The 18,988-nt window shown below is 42.4% G+C and overlaps 1 protein-coding gene and 1 long non-coding RNA gene across 6 annotated transcripts in view; one reads left to right on the plus strand and one right to left on the minus strand.

The window, feature by feature from the left end:
- dok6 (docking protein 6) overlaps positions 1-18,988 on the minus strand; it is a 54,219-nt gene that overhangs the window by 24,417 nt on the left and 10,814 nt on the right. For all 3 annotated transcript variants that reach the window (XR_005071445.1, XM_037078960.1, XM_037078959.1), the window contains exon 2: positions 3,150-3,257. Coding sequence is in view for 2 of the 3 variants with exons in the window: in XM_037078960.1 (XP_036934855.1) it covers positions 3,150-3,257 (108 nt within the window). In the remaining variant the exon portion in view is untranslated. The remainder of the gene's footprint in view (positions 1-3,149; positions 3,258-18,988) is intronic.
- LOC119008546 overlaps positions 1-18,988 on the plus strand; it is a 49,317-nt gene that overhangs the window by 19,275 nt on the left and 11,054 nt on the right. For 2 of the 3 annotated variants that reach the window (XR_005071447.1, XR_005071446.1), the window contains exons 2-3: positions 3,138-3,329; positions 4,418-4,492. This is a non-coding gene — a long non-coding RNA (uncharacterized LOC119008546). Of the gene's footprint in view, positions 1-3,137; positions 3,330-4,417; positions 4,493-4,835; positions 5,667-18,988 lie in introns of those variants that run through there. The other variant, XR_005071448.1, reaches the window with a different exon arrangement.

The following is an 18,988-nucleotide window of genomic DNA, read 5'->3' on the forward strand; positions in this document are numbered from 1 at the left end:
TACACAATTTCTACAACTAGCATGAATGCAGTTGTAAGAATATGAGTCAGAAACAGACTCCGCCAAGGGCCGAATGTGGGTACATTTTTTTTTTCGAGTTGGCCTAAATCCCGTAAGACTATCCACCACACTGCCAGGTAAAAAAAAAGTTTGCACCAAAAATAGTCATGTAACAAAAAAAAAACAAACAATGCTGCCACATTTGGTGTCATTTGCAGGCGAGCTGTTTCGCTCCTTATCTGCGCTTCTGTCAGATTTTGACACACACAGAGGGACTTCGTGGTGCATTCAGGTGCACCTCGTAAACTCAGAAAATGGCTGGAAAAGTTTTTTAAAACAGGAAAGTTTGGATTTTTTTTTTAAACTTGTTTTCCTTTGCTGGAACACATAGCTACATCTGTCATTACCTTCCCGTACTTTCACAACAAAACATTTCATTTAAATACACTATGTAATGACAACATCCCATTTATTCTCTATATGCAGATTTATAAATTCGGCTAAATCTAATTCAACCATATTATTGTACAACAAGTCAACTATTTTCATAGTTCTTCCACGAAGTCACTGTGATTAATTGATTTAATGTTATTTTGTTAAATTCCCAACCTGACAAGAGTAAAAGCAAGATACAGACTTTTAAGTAATACATTAGAGAACCACTGCTCTTGATCAAAAAGGGGAATCAACTGGTCGATGGTGTTAGTTGGGCTAAAAAACAATGACCCCCGTTGCCTTTACTGGTTATTTTTCAGCTTCTTATGCAAATGCTGTATCTATCCATTTAAATACAGCTCAATTTTTCCAACTCAGGCTGCCTTTGTCAGGAGCTCAGGAGAGTTCGAGAAATGTAGCACACAGGAAAACAACTTTTTTCACAGGGGCTGAAAAGATTGCTAAAAATATTCAGGGACTGTTTTACTGTGTGGACCAGCGCTTTCTCCGACAGAGAAAAAGGCACAGGGGAGGAGAGAGAGAGAGAGAGAGAGAGAGAGAGAGAGAGAGAGAAAAAAGTAGGGAAAAGCCAATCCTCTTTGTGTTGATTCTGTAAATCAGCCACCAGTGCAGCCTATTTCCTCCCAAAGCACTGCAGCGTTGAATGAAGCCCTCAGACGGGACCTTTCTTGATCTTTGTGGCGATGCATTACCAGGTGCACTGGTGCATGCGCGCACTCATCGCTCACTCCAGCGCCGGGTGTATGAGACGCCTCTGGGAGGAGGAGGAGGGGGGGGTGGAGGCGGCTGCAGCCACACAGGATGCCCCCGTGACAGTATGATGCAGTGGGCTGAGAGCCGCCTCATTCACAATACACGGGCTGATAGTGTAGCAGCGAGGGGATGCTAACAAAGTGGATCAAAAACACCTAAGATGCTCGCGCCCGGATGCTTTCCGGAAAAAAACGTGGAAAACATTAAGTTTTTTTTTCCCGCAGAGAAATCCCCCAATTTGATTTATAATTACATGGCAGCAGACAGCCGGCTGCAGACGACTAAATCAGCCCTCAGACTGCAGCCATGTAGAAAAATCCAGTGTCAAAGTCCCCTATCATCTGCTGTTATCTCCTCTCATTACTCTAAAACACTGTTCACGGTGCTACTCCTTTAACATCATCTTCCCTCCACCGTGATAATGAGCCATAATTGGAGTATTTCAAAGGGCTTAAGAGGTGGGGAGAGAGATATTATACTCTGGATTATTACTTTCAAAAGGGAGGGAAAGAGGCCCAGAGGAGGAGATAAAGTTGCAAAAATGTGTCTTAATGGATACTTAACTCCATCATCTGTGGCCAGTGGACAGAACTCTTTTTATACGGAGATGAACACAAGGCAGGAGTGTGTAGAACAGCTGAGTTTAATACGCTCTTGTTTCTTAATACAATATAAAAACACCTACGCTGCGTATCTTTATCTTTTACAGTCAAATAAAAACATTCTCTCTGCTCCATTTGAGACAACACATCTTCTGCCCGGCTCCTCGTTTTTTGTTTTTTTTGTTTTTTTTTGGGTGGGCAACCGCTGGCGTCAGATTTTATCAGCTAGAGCTAATTAATTCAACCAGTTGGCCAAATCGCAAAATGAAACCCTTGGCTGTCGTCTGACGAATGTGCCGTGCATGCTGATGTAGCTGTAGCATTTAGACTCGGCCAGAGACTGTTCCCGAGGGAGTGACACACCAGGTTTAATCTGCTTTCGGAATTCAAAAAGTCAAAGATGCACTTAACTGTTAACGATCCGCGCGGGACTGTGAACGTCTACAAGATCAGACTTCAGCGATGTCAAACGGGAAAAAGGCTGGCTGGAAAAAGTCAGGGTGTTATTTAGAATAATACCTCAGACATTACGATTGATTCTTATTTCTGGCCAATTGAATAATCTCAAAGAATTGATTGGAAATTAAAATCTTACTTTTTTACCAAGAGGTGGACGGGACTGACGGTGGTGAGGTTACAGTGGATAAGGCCACTTACCACAGCAGTTCAACATTTGAAAGCTTGACACCACTGGGTGTTACTAAGGAGACATCTTTACCTAACCCTGACCTGAGTAGGTTTTGTGCCTAAACCTAACCAGAACATCAGTAGAACAACATAAAATTGATAATTGAACCAAAGAAACATAAAATTGCATCATAAAAACATGTAAAGTTTATAATCTGGTGATTGGGTTGGATGAGATACGTCTTTGAAAATATATGTTTAAAGATATTTTTGAGAGCTTTTATTTATTGCATAAATAACAGTTCTGAAGTTATTATGTCTGTATACTGTACCGCACAGTTATCTATTGAAGTTAGCATGCTAACCTGCTAGCCACAGCACATCTAAGCCCAAAGCTCCAGTGCTAGCAATGCAAACACCAACACTGCCTCCTGTTTTGTTTTAATTATGAATTTGACATGTGGCCAATTGTTATATACAGTACTTCACTCTCAAGATGTCCCCATGATTCTGGGAAAAAGTGACCTGCGCATCTTACTATTTTCAGAGGTTTTATAGAAAATAAGTGGGATGATTATTGTTATTGAATGGCAAAATGTTGACATATCCTTTTTGCTGTACAGTATTCCATTTAAAAAGTTAACAACAACAAACTGAATGAGAGTCCCATTGATCATATTGCAAAAAACTGTGTTTCAGTTGTGTGTTTACCTTGTGGAAGCTCCTGAAGTACGCTGCCTTCTCGTCTGGGTACTTCTCTAACCGTCGGGGTCCTTTACTGGAGGCTTTCTTGAACACCAGCCAACACCTCCGGAAAATCTGACAACAGAGAAGGATGGCAGCCCCCCGTTACTAAAACACAACTGTCCCGGAGCAAGGAGATACATTAAGGTACCAGGAGATACAGACAACGGCAAAACACAAACTGACTGTCCAGTCAGACAGGTCGATACCCACACAACCACAAAACAATAGACCAGGAGAAGTCGACCTGGCATCATATTAACAGGGCAGGAAAATCAACTCCTGCTACACCAGAGCAGAAGGCAGAGAAATCAATAGATAGATACCGACTTAGAATTCAAGCTTTAACCATCAAAATCTGGCAATTTCATATGGCAGTGAATTTTTTCTCACTGATCGAAATATAGCTTAGCCCTACGGTTCATGTATGTCATTTAGCAAGTACATACAACTGAATCTGTTCATGTACTTTAGCAGGACGAGGTCAGAATTTTAATTTTGTTCAACTATTTTTAGAAGAAGAAATGTGGCTTAAAGAGTAAAATATTTATTTAATTTATTCACTTTTTTTGTTAATAATTAATATCCTAAATTCTGGATATTTAATTGATTCTGTGATTAATTTATTCATCTATTTCTGAGTGAAGTGACTGGTTTATTTTTCAGCCATAAGGCACATACGGGGGCTGCAACTGCAGGCATTAAACCGCATTTCAAAATACGGGTGTACACAAACAAATATTGTTCCAGAGTTTAAATCAGAGCAAGCGCTGAACTTCTTTTTTTTTTAAATTCACCAAATAACTTGTGTTCCCGAGAGCTTTGAACAAACTGCACTCAGCTCTGCAGGCTTAACAACTTTGTAACTTAGTTTCAACTTAGAGTTATGCACTTCCATTTATGAGAGGGCTGCAGATCACACACTCCGCTTCTGGTTCTCGCTACACAAAGTGCACGCCCACTCACACACACATACAATGTTCTCTCTCTCTGGTGCACACGACTACTGAACACTGTATTGATTGGTGGATCACAGTAGGGCCCATCCACCAGCTGAATCCAGGGTGCTCTGTATCAGACTACTTCAAGGTCAAATCATGAAAAGGGACACATACTCCGAAAAATACTAAAATGTAATAAGAAATCGTTGACTGTTTAAATATTACAGATATTCTGGTGCCATTTTGCCTTCCTTATTAACACCCATTAACAGGCATTTTCTGTGTCTTTTTCAGTTGCTTAGGAGAATGCTGCAACACTAGAGATCCAGAAATGAGCAAAACTACAACTAACTTTGCATCAGCATGGGGGTGAGTAGATCATGACTGGATTGTCATTTTTGGGTGAAATTATCCTTTAAGAAACAAGATAAATTTCTCAACCTAGAAAAGCAACACTCCTTTCTTTCCAAATTTGGAGATCTCTTTGGACAAAACTCAGTAAAAATCTGTTATTTCTATTCTATCTGATCCAGCAAATCACCTTGCAATAATATATAACAACATGTGTAAACCGTAGGCAAACACTTCCTCTTCACAATACCAGTGTCAAGGTGTAAAAACCCATTACAGACAGAACAGTGCAGCTGAGCAGCAGAGTAAAGTGTGATGGTCAATAGCTTATGAGTCCTATGTGGTTGCCTATCTTTAATAGTGGGACCCCTCTATTTCCTGGTGGAGACAGCCGCTATCACTCTGCCTGATGTATGATTGCCCTGGGCCACATGGTCGCGTTGGGGAACCGTGGATGTACGATTAATTTGTTTACTCAGCTGGTGTACTTCATAAAAGGCCCACTGAGTTGAACGTGAGTTGAACTCGGCACTTTGCAGTAATTGACTAGAGTGGATCCCTAGGTCCTTATCGGTCTGCCTTGATGGGCCTCCATTCTAGTTAAGTGTTGCCCAGGCCCATTATAAACAGCAAACAACACAAAATAGTGCACTAGACACTCGCTAATGCACTGCGCATCACTCTCCACACCCGCCATAAAAATGCTTTAAAGAACAAAAGTGCAATAAAATCTTACTCAAAATTGAACATACTGTATTTATTTCCATAATAATGCCTGTTAAAATAAAACAAAACTGCAGCTTTAACAGAAACACGAGCATGAATGTGAATCCCTTTTGACAATGGCCATTATCACATTTGCGACTTTAAAACAGCAGAATTAAAAGGGCCTCAATTCCCCTTTGGGAGCTTGAATCAAAGCAATGCAGCCTGCTTGCCGCACACAAAGTAATTCACCCTAGGAGTGCTCAGATTAAGTAATTATACCAGCACAAAAGCAAGCTCAGTGAGATAGCTTGTGCATAATAAGAACTAGGGGGTATGAATGGAGAGGGTTTAATTTTGCCTGTTCCACAGTTGTCAATGCTTTGTCAAGGCAGTCCTATTCTTGAGCTGCTGGTGGTTCTTATTCAGCGACACTCTTACACTGATTGTAATTATACAGACATGAAAGAGACTCTCAGCTGGTTTGGTGCAAGTCATTTAATGCCAGAACAGTGCGGGATACACTGTTTGGCACTAAAAAAAGAAACCAAGAGGACCGTTCTGGTGACAATAAAATATTGAGTTTTTGCTTTGATATGTCCTGTGATTACTACTGCGTAAAAGAAGTTCCTCCTCTGCCCAACTTGGGTCTTATACCTTTGGTCACCTCACAAAGCAGGCAAAGCTTTTAATACACAGGTTTTGGAAAAGAAGGAACGCATCCATCAAGTAAACTACAGACAAAATTGAATTTGGCATGCATACACAGGCAAAACCGCAGGCTAATGACCGAAAAGCAACTCTTGTCTTCAGCTTTGATTGCTGCTGTGTATGGAGGTCGGACAGCTGACCTTGTTTCAACAACTTGTACAATTCCGATTGCCCCTGCAACTCAAGTTTTAATGCCTTTGAGCCTTAAAGCTTTGATTTACTTCCATTTCGTTAGTACTGCTTCTTGTGTGTTTGTTTCTTGCTCTTAGAAGTCACGTACTTTAACAATTACTCTCAAGAACGCAGATAAATAAAGAGACTTTGGCGGTGACTCAGTCAATTACATTGACATTTAGAAGTAGAACCCTGTAAATAGCATCCAAGAACAGCCTGGGGAACTGTAGACTGGGCATTGACATTGGTGGTGGTCGTAAAAAGGGTGAAGTGGCAAAACAACAAAACAGAACGTGGTCCCAATGGAATAACTGGATGCTTACTGAGAGGTGTAGATGGGAGAAAAAATTGTTAAACTTTTTTATTTTCATTAGTGACGTACTGCACGAGTCTTGAGGGTTTCGTTCCTAGTACAAGATGAAACTATGGTATTGGAAGTCTCATGGATAGTTCCTCTCTCTAAATCTTCCAAGCGTGAGCATGAGTTTGTCCTGTATTATCAAAAGACACTGCCAAATGAAGTGCTGTGTCATCAGCGTAAGATGGTTTGTTTCCTGTTGACTCCCCCAGAGGGTACATCTGTAGATTCAAAAGTTCTTGTTGTCAAAATAGATTCTTGAGGAACACAAAAGCTGGCCCATGGACCATCTTGATGGAGCACACGATGTCCTCAAATAAAAAGAAAAAAGATCCGCAAGAAATCAATGAAAGGCAGCATTATGTTATTGAGGGGAAAGACTGCAATGAATCTGCTTCCACAGGACTGTGCTATTGGCTTCAAGTTGACCCTTGCTCAGTCATCACAAGTGAGAAGCATTGGTGATTGCGAAGAGAGAGACCTCAGTGGGCAAGAATGCCACAGAAAAGAGAGTTGACTCTAGTGTCACAATTTTAACCAACAGGAGGCATAAAAACAGGCTATTTTGCCTAATATGTCATATCAAAAATGAAATGAAAATGTCGGTCTGTCTGTTTGCACATTTAGTCTCAACAGTGATCCATCTAAACACTTAGTATGTACTCTGACGTCTGCAGCATTCCCATAGGCCAGACTTGCAGTCTCAAAGTGTGGTTAATGTGTGAAAGGCTTGTCATTAAAACTTAGTCGGAGAGGCCGTCTCATCTGCAGACATACACCTCGCTGAACACGTACCTGCTTAGAAACACTCACATAATTACCACCTTCTCAGTGCTTCTCCACAATGGCTGTCGAAATAAAGCCTCGATAGCAGGTCTCTGAAAAAGAATAATTCATTCGATCCACTGGTGCTTTCAGTGAACAGCAAAATTCAGCAGGTCAGAAGGATCACGAAAAAATGAGCCGCCTTACATGGAGATTTAAAGAAGTTGTATTATTGTGTGTACTCATTTAAATTCTGGGAGGTGGGATGAACCCACAGGGCCACTGGAATCCAAACGAGATTGGGTCATTAAAATTTAACACTTCATTAACAGAAAGTTAGAATGATTTATTAAAGAAAATTATTTTTTCAACACAAGTTGCTAACCATGATTGTGGGTGGTGTGTGTGTGTGTGTGCGCGCGTCTGTGTCTCTGTCCTCTTCATTAATAAGTAAACAGACCAAAAACAGAAATGAATGTGAGGAAAAAAAATAAAAGATCCTTTGCCTGCTCTAAAAAAAACAGCTTCTATGTAAATTAATGCACCAATGCATTTTGAGATTTATCATCACATCTGCACCACCTTATTCCAACTTTCAATGACCAGTGTATCAAATTGACCTTGATGCTTTTAATGTGTATTTATTAATTGAAATTCCTCAATCTATTGTTGCTGCAGTGGGCAAAGTTGGGCATATAAATGATTCCTGTAGCAAAATATTCTGATGTCAGATGAAACAAAGGCTTCAGTTCTCACGCAGTACTCCGAATCTGGAAAAGAGGGAGCTAATCTCATAATCCATGTACGCTCTCTTCCATGAAGAGCAGCGGTGGTGACATCATTTGCGGAAACTGGAGGACGTAGAAGGATCCAGGAAAGAGCTGAATGCAAACTGTTGATGAGAACCTGCGTCGAGATCTGTGACTGTGGCGACGACCAGTCAACACTGAAAGTTGCCGACTGAGTGGCCCAGCCGATGCCAAAATCTGAATGCCACTAAAAATATGTTCAAAGAAATTGCTTTCAAATTGGGTTCTCACCGGCACAACCCACCCAATTTGCCTGACATGGAGCAAATGTGTGAATCTGAATGGGAAGAATACCAAAACCTCCGAGAGCATGTTTTCATTTTGTAGCCACGTTGTATTTTTGTGAAGACTCTTAAAGCTGTAAAAATGTGAGAAATGCATTTTTTTTTTTTTTTTATTATTCCTACCTGCAACACTAAGAAACAGAGACAAGTCAGCGGGGCTGAATACATTGTGCTAGATACGAAAAAGATACTTCTTCGGCTCTGAAATGCATCTCTGTAAAAAAAGAAAAAGAAAAAAAACCAAAAACAACGAGTGCCTCACCACCACACATAGCAAGGCGCTGTGTAAAACAGGCAGCAGCGAAGGCAACGAGCTGGAGAGAACATTTCAAGGGCAATCCCTCCACTTTTTAGGGAGGTCTGTGTGTGGCAAGGAAAACACTTCAGGAGGCACTTGGCAAGGTACAGCGAGTTCATCAACACCAGCTCCACTACGACAACCACACTGAGACTGCTGTTGGAGGGGGCCGGAAAGAAGGATTAGAGCCAAAGTATGATCCCAGACAGACAGATGGAGGCTGACTGTCTGATGTGCTTTTGTACTCAAAAGGAAACAGAGAACACATCTGTACATAGGGATGGGGGGGGAGATGGATTATTAGATGGGCAACAATTCTCTTTTGAAAGATCTAGGGGTTGTTCTGACACCAAAACTCACAACTGGGAAATGTCTCCAATACTGCCTGCGTTGCTGGAATCATTATTGGATTGAAGGCCAACTAGACACGTCTGTCTACACAGGAACTTTAATATCGGTTATCAAAGGCAATTCTGTAGTATTGCTTTTATTGCTGCAAAAGAAAAAAAAGGTATACTGCTGTCAGCACTGTCTCAGTAGAGGGCAGAGCTGTCGAGTTATATCCCATATGTGTGTGTGTATATATATATGACAAAATATGGACATGGTACGTGAGCAGAAGGGAATCCCACACACTGATGAGTGAGTCTGGGCTACTTCATAGCAGCGACCTGTACACGCTTGCAATCGCAGCACATCTTTTACTGGACCAGTAACCAAGATATCGGTAATGCTGATAAAGGCAGATGAAACATGACAAAGTAAAAATGAGCGTCACTGCGTCACATTAAGATTTTTTATATCTGTTACACTTTGGCAATTGGACTATGAAGTGTAACAGACATAAACGTGCATTGTTTTTACATTCCAAGCCAGGCTACTTCTTGAGTATTGGCGAGGATGCAAGTAAGATAATGCAGGTAACTTCGTCCAATAATTTTAAGTGAGGAACATTGCAAATATGCAACATTAGAAGTAGCCAGCAGTGTTACGGTGACAAAAAATTTGTATGCATCAAGGTTCATCGATGCATCGATATTTGTATTACGGTCACAGCGTAGCCCTCTGAATTGGAGTTTAATCCAATTGTGAGGTGCTTAGAGGTATCTGTGTGCATGTAAAGTAACCTTGCATCACAGTGTAGTGACATTAAATGCAACAATAAATGCCTCAAAGGTTTATCTCAGGCTCCAGACACGTACTACTGCCAGACAAAAGAGAGAGCGACACCGTGACTGAGAGGTCTGGTAGAAAATGTTGGAAGTCAGACCTCAGTAATGAGCCATCTTTGAAGCCTTAGTCATTTTCTGTAAGTGGCCTCCAACACAAAGTCCATTCCCTTCACAGAGCATTATCAAACTTCTGCCATTATTAAAGAACTGTCTCGCCTCTCAATAAAATATGAGCCCTATTTCCCCCCACAGGCAAAATCACTTGTCATTTGGATGAACTGAGGAACTGTCTAAAGACGTGAAAATGATTTCCAATGACAGCCTGCTTCAGGTAAATGACTAATCACACGGCGGAATAAAAATAGCCGCCTGTTAGATTCTCAGCAGCTCCGGTGAATATTGAGGCACAATCGTAATACCTCGGAGGCGCAGATGCATTTATTATTCCTGAGATATTTCATAAAAAAAGGGACAAATGTGGGATGGGTTTGTACCCTCTGGATGATTCATGCATCCTACAAACTATGATTCAAAGATGATTACTGGTGCACTTACTGGCAATACAAGACATGAGAGCACTTCAATCAAGGTAGCCCTGCAACACTCAGACATGATGATAACAGACCGGATTTCGCTGGTACTTAGCATGTCGAATACTCAGCCATGTTGTTACAGGATTCTGTAGAAAATGAATGAATTTTAACCTTTAAATCATAAGAAAAACAATCATCTGATGTGTTTGTGTGATTTTCTGTCAAAGTCCTCGCGGCGGTGCGGATGAAGTCTTCCACCTCATTCAGCTCTGCATAAGGTTTAGTGTTCCCCCGGTGATAATGACGCCTGATGGACTATGACAGAGCAGGCCCGGCAATATCAGCTCCTGGTGCCGGCAATCAATTTCAGACGGCAGCGGGGCCTGTGCCACGGTGTCCATCTTTATAATTTGATTTGTTATCAGGTCGGACAGTTGTTACAGCAATCATTGCGGCGATCACTCCGCCAGCCCCGACCCTGGCCTCCCCTCCCCAAGTCCTCCAACGACTGCTCCAGCATTTCAACAATTCCCTGCCAAATGCGTCGACTACAAGAAGTTTGTGTTAATTGCACCGCTGCTCCCTCTGTCACTCAATTCCCTGCCCGCCGGCTGTCACCTTTTGACTTGATACATAATTCTCATCCCACCCCAACCTTCTCCCTCCCCATGTACTGAGATATATTTCCCACCGCATATAAAATGTTAGGACATCCCATAATTTCATAATTCGCCCCTGACTACAGCTGTTGGCAGGGTGGCGAGCCAGCCGCGCCCCAGTTAATCATAGATTACTTTATCTGGGCCATTCCAAATCCTCATGTGTAATGCAGTGCTACCTCAGCAGCAAGTAATCACTGCCCCCACCCCATCCCAAACACACACACACACACACACACACACACACACACACACACACACACACACTCCCCCTCCTGACTTTCTCTACAAGGCTGATTCGTCTCCGTCTCTCCTCGTGCCCTTCTGTCATTCACCCTCGCCTTCTAAATTTCTCCCTCTCCCATTCCTCATCTCTTTCTTGTGTCTATGCTTGATTGGACATTCTCATCAAACATTCATGAGCCAAACTGGTCCCGAAATGTAATATCATAGTATTAGTAACCCTTGTTTTCTCTTGTTAAGGCCCCGGCTGTGACTGGGGTGGCATCACACAGGCAGTATTCATAGCTGGAAACTGGATCCCGGTCACAATATGGCATGAAATAAGAAGGACAACAGGTTCCAGCCAATTCCTGTCCCCCACAAAAGCAATGAGTCTGTCTACCCAATGCGACAGACTGCAAGGGCAGGTGGAAATAAAATGACCATGTAACAGACAGAAATAAGAGAGGGCCAGCAATTGAGAGGAAGCCAGGAGGACTGAGGACTGACTATATATATGTCCCGAATACCATTTTTGGGCCTTCGAGGCTCCACAGAGAAAGTGCAAATATCTGAACTGTCAACATTTTGGAGGGGAAGGGGCTCTTTATTGCAGTATTATTATTACAAATGAGAACAGGAAGGGCGACAGTAGCCAGTGTCCCTCCTCGAAAGTCAACTTAATGGGCGAGCAATTGAGCGTTATGCAATTGTGAGCATGGAGGTTCGAGTTTGCCCTGGTCACAGGGGATATAGTATGGAGGCGATTTACAACAGCTCTGACCAGGACTATGACTCAGTGGGCAGCCGTGGGTGAAATTGGCTTGGTAAGCCAGAATATTTTTACATCTTACTTGATGCAAACTACTACTGATCAAATTACAGCTGATTGTGTGAAGACAACCCAAGACTGTTTTGGTAAGGTTTATTTTGTTTATGTCGAGTTTGAATGAAGTGTGTCCCAATCTCTCGTTCTCCCTGCTTTTACATCATGTAGCTGAAACTATGACAAAGCCGCAAAGTTGTATTACAAAGCAGGAGCTGGCTGGTTAGCATGATGACTTCAGCTGACATCTCTGCAACACATGGACATCTTTGACACTACATCAATACTGTTTCAAACTGATTTTTGGGACATTTTCCTGAATATTTTAATGTAGAATTCCTGTCATATCTTCCAACTTGCTCTATTAAAAGAAGGGCTGGAGAAGTGGAACTGTTCATGAGGTGGTGAGACCAGCTGTTAAAAGTTTCAGAAGTCGCAATGATATATTATGCTTTTAAGTAGGACTTGTGGTCAGGACATTGAGAACAGATCTACCTTACCTACTTTTTGCTATATTATTCATAAGAATCCCTCTTCCCCTTATCCTAACAGCATAAACACGGCTGTTTCTCAAACCTTGAAAAGCTACAAGCAGAGTCTCTTTGTGCCATCCCTGCTTTCAAATCTCATGCAAATAACATTGCTGAGAGCTGGGACAAGTTTTCCTACTGTTGTGTCTTATTACTGTGGGGGAGACAAGGGAGATGTTTGACCCACGCTGGGCGGCGCAGCCTTGTGCAGGGAAACATTAGTTTAAATGTCACATCGGATCAGACCACCATTTCTTCTGTAGATGAGCAGGTTTTTTTGAGCATGGCACAAAAATAGCAGCCATATTATTCTGAAGGAGATGTAGGTCAATATTAAAGTTTTTCTCTCTCAGGTGTGAGGGAGGGAAAAGGAGAGATTTGTTTTTCATGGTGTAAACTGGATGACATATTGCTTGTGTCATCTTAGACTATGGCTTCACCAGCATCCACGCTGTTGTACTGGGCATGGAGTCAAACTGGCAAAGAGGAGGAGAAGAGAGGACAAAGGATTACACCGCAATCATAATCCCATAATCTACCCAAAAAAATGCAAAATGTTGCCTACTAGACCACGGTGAAAGTTATTCCGTCGTATATTTTAACCGCTATTGATTCCGGTGACACTGAGGTTGGCGAGGACTCGGCGTGCACGTGTAAAACATTTTTACGAGGGGGCAATTTTTTTCTTCACGACGTCATTATGACAACTGCCTGCTCTTTAAACCATCCGTCATCCAAACCTCTTTATGTACTCCGGCTTTAGTCAGCAATCCTCTGCAAACACACACACAAACACACGCGAACGGAGCAATTTCCATTTAATCCATGTACAAGGCTGAAGCGTTCACAGACAATAACCACGCAGACAAAGAAGGATTTGACGATGGCAGAATACCCTCACTGACAAGCAATACTGAGGCCACCGCAGACAGGAAGCAACAATACAGAGCAGTGTTGTTCTTTATAAGACTGGAATGAGTCGTCCAGTCAGGCTGAATGCTAAACTGAAGCAAATCCATAAATGAAGAGGAATGTAGCCCGAAAAACACAAGACTCCATTCAGCGAAGCCTTATTTTTCACTGTTTTTGTGCGTGCTGACACCGCTGGCTTCCAGCGAAATTAGCATCTAGGCCAACAGGTGAGGGGGGCTGTCACATAGAAACCAAATCCAGCCGTCTCAGAAGTGACCGACCAGCCTCTGTGGGAAAAGAATATAAAGTGCGAGGATGAAAGGGGCTCTGATGCAACTCCATCAATCGACTAGCTTAATTACCATTTGCCGACCACTTGATTATCATATCAACAAAGGCTGTGAAATCGAACGAGGCGCAGACCACCGCACGGCGCTCTGGCAAATGTTTTGCAATGTTTAGCAGGGATATTATGAAACGCAGAGAGTTTTCCAGGACACTTTGTGCAAGCACTTGTTATTTGAATTTCATCAGAAGCCCTAAAAGCAGTAATCCTCATACATTGGTGCCCCCCCCCCCTTCTCACACAGCCCAAGGATTAATTCTGAAGAGGTACACGCTCACTGATGTTTGGGCTGCTCCTCTGATACGGTTAGCTGGGAAAGCGGCGGGCTCTGTGTCTGCGACGGCTCTCCCCCCCCTCGCAACCAGAGAGCGAGAGATTTTCGGGCTCGCTGGAACTAACTTGACTCAGGCACATGTTGGGTCTGCGAATCAAAGAGGACGCCGGGGGAATGTGCTGCACTTCTACGCCAGAGATCCGATGGAGTTGGTCATATTGTCTTTGTCTCATTTCCTCCAAAAGAACACACTCCCTTGGAATAAGTGGGCTGTGATTCTGTGTCACCGTGTGTGTCTCAGCATGAAATCATTGAGGAATGCAATTATCACTTTCGCCCGACAGACATTTCTCTGAAATGTGAGAGAATAACTGGGAACATAAGAGGGGAGCGAGGGGGAGGAGTGGAGTGTTAACCCTACTGTGTGCTCTCGACTCCAAACTTCTTTTTGTTAAATAAGATAAACTGCCGGCATGCTCAAGATTCATGACGGGTCAAAAGTTTACCATATTAATTCCTCTTTCTTCAATTATGTATCTCACTCCAGCACTGTGTCCAATAACCTCATGTTTTCAATTGTTTTATGACTCTTAAGAGCCATTATTTCCTCCATGATGACCTTTAAATGATCCGCTCAAAGTGCCACTGCCAAGGCTACTATTGTGCGTGCTCCATTTCCCTTGGCAGGCCTTATCCAAAATTCATTCCCTGAACAATAATTCTCAGGGAAATATTAAAAGCTGTTTAATAGGAAAGGGAATCGGATTGCCTTGGCCCACACTTGAGGTCACTTCGGCTCATTAGAACGGATTTTCAAAAGGCGGGCGGCTCCTTGCATGCAACTGGAGCGAGTCAGCCGCAGCGAGCCGGGCAGGTACCAAACTGTCAACCCGGTGTTCAGTCAGAGGTAAACTGTCACCTCCTTACTATTAAAAGAACTCCCCCGAGAGGAAAAGCGGGAGGGGGGAGGAGAGCGGAGTGCACAAACTCATCTCCAAACAACAAAGAAACAAACACAGACGAGTGACTGCTTTTTTTTTTTTTCTCTCCACTCACACACAACGCCAAGGTCAAGGTTTTTTAAGCACCACATTAATAAAACAGGGCCTAACAATTAAACAGCCTTGTTTAGCCGACAGCTCGGGCAAATTTACATTATTCAACAAGGCTATTTGCTTGCATTTAAAGCAGATCAGGTGTATTATTATATTATTTTTTTCCCGGCAAGGCTGTAATAATGTTTACCCATGCGCCGCTTTGAGTGAATTAAGAACACAGACACAAAGACAAGCCCCTTAACACACATAGACACACAGCTGAGGCTATCTTTGGCTGCATACTGTACTCAATGTGCTTGGCAAGCAGGCTGATGAAAGGTAACAGCGGGAGAGGAACTCATTATAGTTTGTGATTCAAATATAAAAAGGTGGGCGGGAATTTTTATTTTCCAAGGCTAACTTCATCTAGTTCCCTTTCTGAAGCAGGGGTTTTCAATTCAGAATGATCCCGTAATGACTCAATTGAATTTGGGAACAGTTTGAGAGGGACGACTTTTATAATAAGACCGTACATGCTGATAGCGACATCGGAGGGAATCTCTGATGGATCCTTTAGTCCCAAATTTAATGGATACCCCCCACACCCACCCCACACCACACCCACCCCACACACACTCACACACACATGCACACACACAGACACATAGAGTGAAAGTGAGCTTAGCTGCAGAGTAGAGCCCCGAGGGCTGGTCTGCTGATTAATGAGGGGAGGAAGGTGAAGAGAGGAGGATGATGCAGAAGTGTTAATGGAGTTCTGATAGATTCCTCCAGGCCTGGTGTTTTATAGGTGAGTCTCCAGTGTATCTGCACAATGTAGCACTACAGTAGCACAAGTACCACAGAGGACTCAAGCCTGAGCCCTGCGTGGGAGGTGAAATATGCGGATCAGATGTACGAGTACGGTGAAAAATATGCTCAACTTCTGACATTATACTGGCCGGGAGAAGAAGTTCATTAGTTCATCTCCAAAGATAAGAGTTCTGAATCACCTTACAATAACAACCATTACAGGATAAAGAACCAGTTCCTTTCGCTAACTTTTTAAAATAACTTTATCTCACCAATACAGTAAAGATTCTCTCGTGAAACACTACTTAGAGACGGGGATAACACTTCGTGTCAACAGTGATGGCAATCGCACAAGAACATCCAATTTGTTCATGACTGTCACGTCACCAAAATGTTACATTTAACCGCGTGAATAAATACTCAACTGTCTGTCATCAGTTCATTGTGCGAGAAGCAGGTGGAGGACAATATCGGTAAAGACTGAATTGAAAAAGTCTTAAACAGAAACAGTCTCAGGCATTTCTAAATTACTACTCACTGACATAAAAGAATGTAAACACAAGACTAAAAAGTTTTCATTTTTAGTTAGTTTGGGCTGAAATAGAAAATGTATACTTTATTTGACAACCAGACATTGGTGCCCCCTGATATGATTGTTGGCAACGCCCCATCCAAGAGGTGACCTGGTGTCTGACTTTTCTTTTAGCTCTACTTTTGTTCTCCACCACCTCTTGAAGGACATGTTTTGCTCTTTATCTGTTCAATACTATAACTAAATACATTTATAACAACATAACTTTGCCTGTCTGTTAAATATGGCTAGGTGGGTAGTGCTAGAGGAGCGCAAAACATTAAAGTTGAAAGTTGTAAAACCAGTACAATGAGCCAAGAGTCTCAAAGCTCCACAGAGCAGAGAGGAACTACAGATATCGGTTCATAATTCTGTCATAACCAACAGGGTTTTCTGGTACCATGCTCTCTCTATATTAATACAAATGTTATTTCAGTTGGAAAAAATCCCCAAATACGACCGACACTGTGTCAAAGGAGGAAGTGTAAAGCTCGGAAGCAGGTTTTACTCATGGATAGCCAGACTAAAATGAAGAAACTAAAGGAATATCAGCACGGTATTGGACTTTACAAAATAAAAATGAATAACTGTCATTGGGGGCATTAATAACAAGCAGTAGAGGGCAGCATTACACTGTTGCATTTAGTCTGCCTGAACCAAAGAAGAAGATATGTTGTTGTTGTTGTTACAACAATGTTTGCATACCGTAATATTTCCCCATAACTAGTATGCCATTCACATACTGGTGGTTTCATGCTTTGGACACTAAAATATCTCGCACAGCATTTTAGTGTTCTAGAGATCATGGTGGTGAGGACATTAGGATGCAACCAGTTGCTGGGTTTGGGCTAATGCTAGCAATAATGATAAGACGAGTCATCCAAAACGGTGAAAAATAAACTCACGTAGGTGGCTTCGAACACTGTGCATGCTTTGGCTTTTAGATATATTTCACGTTTGGCCAGCTGTTTCCTCAGGTTAGACGTGTTCTCCTGGTCACCTCTGTATTTAACATGGAAAGATACTCAGCGGTACCAATGTAGTTCAGTCGGAACCCATAAAAGAAGACATTGTGTCACAAAGAAATCATCTTGTGGTCATTCATGATTAGAAAAAGTGTCGATAAAAGGTGCTTTGAATTATGTGTTCCGATATCTCCTTTCCACAAATTTACAAAATAGAATGACTAAAAGCTGCAAAAATGCAGCAAAAAGGAACAAAAATGAAAATGCAGTTGGTCATATGGTTGTTCTTTCCACTTTCGCTTAAACTCGTGGTGTTGAATCACATCTGTTGTCAGGGTGCATGGTCTGGGGGGATTGGAAAGATTAAATAGCCATGAACAGAGTCCTCTTCTACTGAGCTGTGACTTCTCCCCCAATGGGATTAGAGAACTTTGCACTTTACAAAGCATCTCATCAGAAAACATCGGGGACACAAAGCTGTTATGGACAGTGCGAGCTCGGTGTAACATGTGTTTGCGGACAGATTTTCGGGCAGAGAGACAGAGGCAATAGAGAAAAAGGCAGCGGGCTCTGAAAGGAGAATCCCTTCTGGTATTTTGGGAAGCGTGACTCTGAGCGAGAGCTGGAAAAGAGTGTTGATGTAACGGACCATTATAAGCGACCAGTCTTTTTATGGCTCACTACCTAATCAATTTAGTTTTCAGGGATTACCAAGTACTAATAACAACATTCGTCCCTGTTCACAACAAGAAGCTTTTTGGATAATTAGGAACAACGGGAATCAATGATGTGAAATGTTCAAGTGGAGTCCGGGCAGAGATTTATTTATGAAAGCGACTATATAATAGAGGCGCATTTTTCACCGTGAATAACGACTGTTGGGCTGTTGTTCCCATATCCTGCTGGAGATGCAATTCATCAGGGCCAATAAGAGCTGGTAATTTGTCTTCGGGTCTTTGTCTGATGGAGGAAGCTGATGAAAAACCGGAGGAAATGACCACACAACGTATAGCCTTGCATATCTGTGAATTAATGCGCCGAGTCCGAAAGCATCTATCACAAGGAGGGCTGAAAGTAGGCTACATGCAGCCACAAGGCACAAATACAAGCATAAACAATACTAGGCATATTAGAACTCCTCTATCTGCTGCAGTTTTCAATTTGGCGATCACGAAGATGGAGTGGAGAACACGGGCTAATTCTGGCCACTGGATGTAAGGATCTAATGAGTCGCTAATTGATATAATCTGATTTCTTTGCTCGAGCCCGCTCACATTTATCCATGTTGTTTTGAAAGTCTCAATTGCTATGAGTCTACCATAGCTGGCTGTGTCTTTTTCTACGCTCCACTGACGAGTACAGTTCCTGGGGTGGAAAAAATCTCCTGACATCCAGCATTCTGGACGGCCTGTCATTGTTAATAGTGAGTGCATGGAAGTGGCAAGATCCTATCTTAAATGGCTGTGCCATCTTGGACAATAGACACATTGTTCTCTGCTTCTTTGCCTCGGCTTTGGTGGGTGCTTGTGCGCCAACAAGGGGAGGGGGGGAAT

This window comes from Acanthopagrus latus, chromosome 19, assembly GCF_904848185.1.
Source record: "Acanthopagrus latus isolate v.2019 chromosome 19, fAcaLat1.1, whole genome shotgun sequence".
Lineage (NCBI taxonomy): Eukaryota > Metazoa > Chordata > Actinopteri > Spariformes > Sparidae > Acanthopagrus > Acanthopagrus latus.